Raw genomic sequence first — 1,413 nt, forward strand, 5'->3', positions numbered from 1 at the left:
CAAGATCTCGGGGTTCCGGTCTCCGGGGACGATGTCAGACAAGATCTCGGGGTTCCGGTCTCCGGGGACGATGTCAGACAAGATCTCGGGGTTCCGGTCTCCGGGGACGATGTCAGACAAGATCTCGGGGTTCCGGTCTCCGGGGACGATGTCAGACAAGATCTCGGGGTTCCGGTCTCCGGGGACGATGTCAGACAAGATCTCGGGGTTCCGGTCTCCGGGGACGATGTCAGACAAGATCTCGGGGTTCCGGTCTCCGGGGACGATGTCAGACAAGATCTCGGGGTTCCGGTCTCCGGGGACGATGTCAGACAAGATGTCGGGGTTCCGGTCTCCTCACATGAACTCGTCGTCTTTGGTGGAGCGGATCCGGCTGTAGGCGTCGATGACGGCAGGTTTGCGCACCGTCTCGCACCGCACGTATTCTTTGCCGTCTTCATCCCGGAACGTGCGGTAGATCTTCAGACAGCGACCACTGGCTGCGGAATTTAGACTGGTCACCGAAGCCGTGTCGTCGTCTCTGTGGGAGCCTCCGGAAGCAGCGGAACCTGTAGATGGAAAGAAGACCCGTCAGCGACCCAAAGACGTCACGGAACCCGACAGCTGAAAGCGGGAACATCCTCACAAAGAACAATATACAGCGGGAGGAAATGTCACCACGACAACGACCTTCCCGTCTGTTAAAGGAGAAGTACGGGGTCGGGGCTTTCCCCCCATAGTCCTCCTCGGGGACACAAACTAGCGTCCTCCCGTCACCCTGGGCTCAGTATATAGGGAGCTACAGCTCGCGGTATACTGAGACGCCGCAGCCGGGACAATTGTGCCTGGCTCCGCCCAGCTGCGTGAGTGACAGCAGGCTCCTCCTATCTAGAGGCAGAGCCAGCTGTACCCGCCCCCTCCCCCGTCCGTTCCGCCAGTCAGCGCTGGAGGATCGGGGAAGGGGGGAAACCCTGCAGGGAGCCGTGAGTGACAGTCACCACTCTCTGCAGGGAGAAGTGAGCGAGCGCCGGTATGTGTTCCCGATCTACTGAGCCGACCTGTGACAGTCTCATTGTCACACGTCGGCTCAGATTATGGTGGGCGGTCTTTATTACAGGAGGGGGCGGAGACAAGACCAGTCACCCTGCACAAGGAGAGAGAGCAGTCACTGGTCTTTATTACAGGAGGGGGCGGAGACAAGACCAGTCACCCTGCACAAGGAGAGAGAGCGGCAGTGACCGGTCTGTATTACAGGAGGGGGCGGAGACAAGACCAGTCACCCTGCACAAGGAGAGAGAGCGGAAGTGACCGGTCTTTATTACAGGAGGGGGCGGAGACAAGACCAGTCACCCTGCACAAGGAGAGAGAGCAGTGACCGGTCTTTATTACAGGAGGGGGCGGAGACAAGACCAGTCACCCTGCACAAGGAGAGAG

The 1,413-nt window shown here is 59.4% G+C and overlaps 1 protein-coding gene across 1 annotated transcript in view; it reads right to left on the reverse strand.

Moving 5' to 3' along the window:
* Window positions 1-1,413, reverse strand: part of LOC108803805 (transcription initiation factor TFIID subunit 1-like) — a gene marked incomplete at both ends in the record, with an annotated part of 19,403 nt that overhangs the window by 12,631 nt on the left and 5,359 nt on the right. Inside the window, one exon of the mRNA XM_018575604.1 lies at window positions 341-548. Within this exon, the coding sequence (XP_018431106.1) occupies window positions 341-548 (208 nt within the window). The remainder of the gene's footprint in view (window positions 1-340; window positions 549-1,413) is intronic.

The sequence above is a fragment of the Nanorana parkeri genome, unplaced genomic scaffold (assembly GCF_000935625.1).
Source record: "Nanorana parkeri isolate BGI_ZX_2015 unplaced genomic scaffold, ASM93562v1 scaffold4245, whole genome shotgun sequence".
Taxonomy (NCBI): domain Eukaryota; kingdom Metazoa; phylum Chordata; class Amphibia; order Anura; family Dicroglossidae; genus Nanorana; species Nanorana parkeri.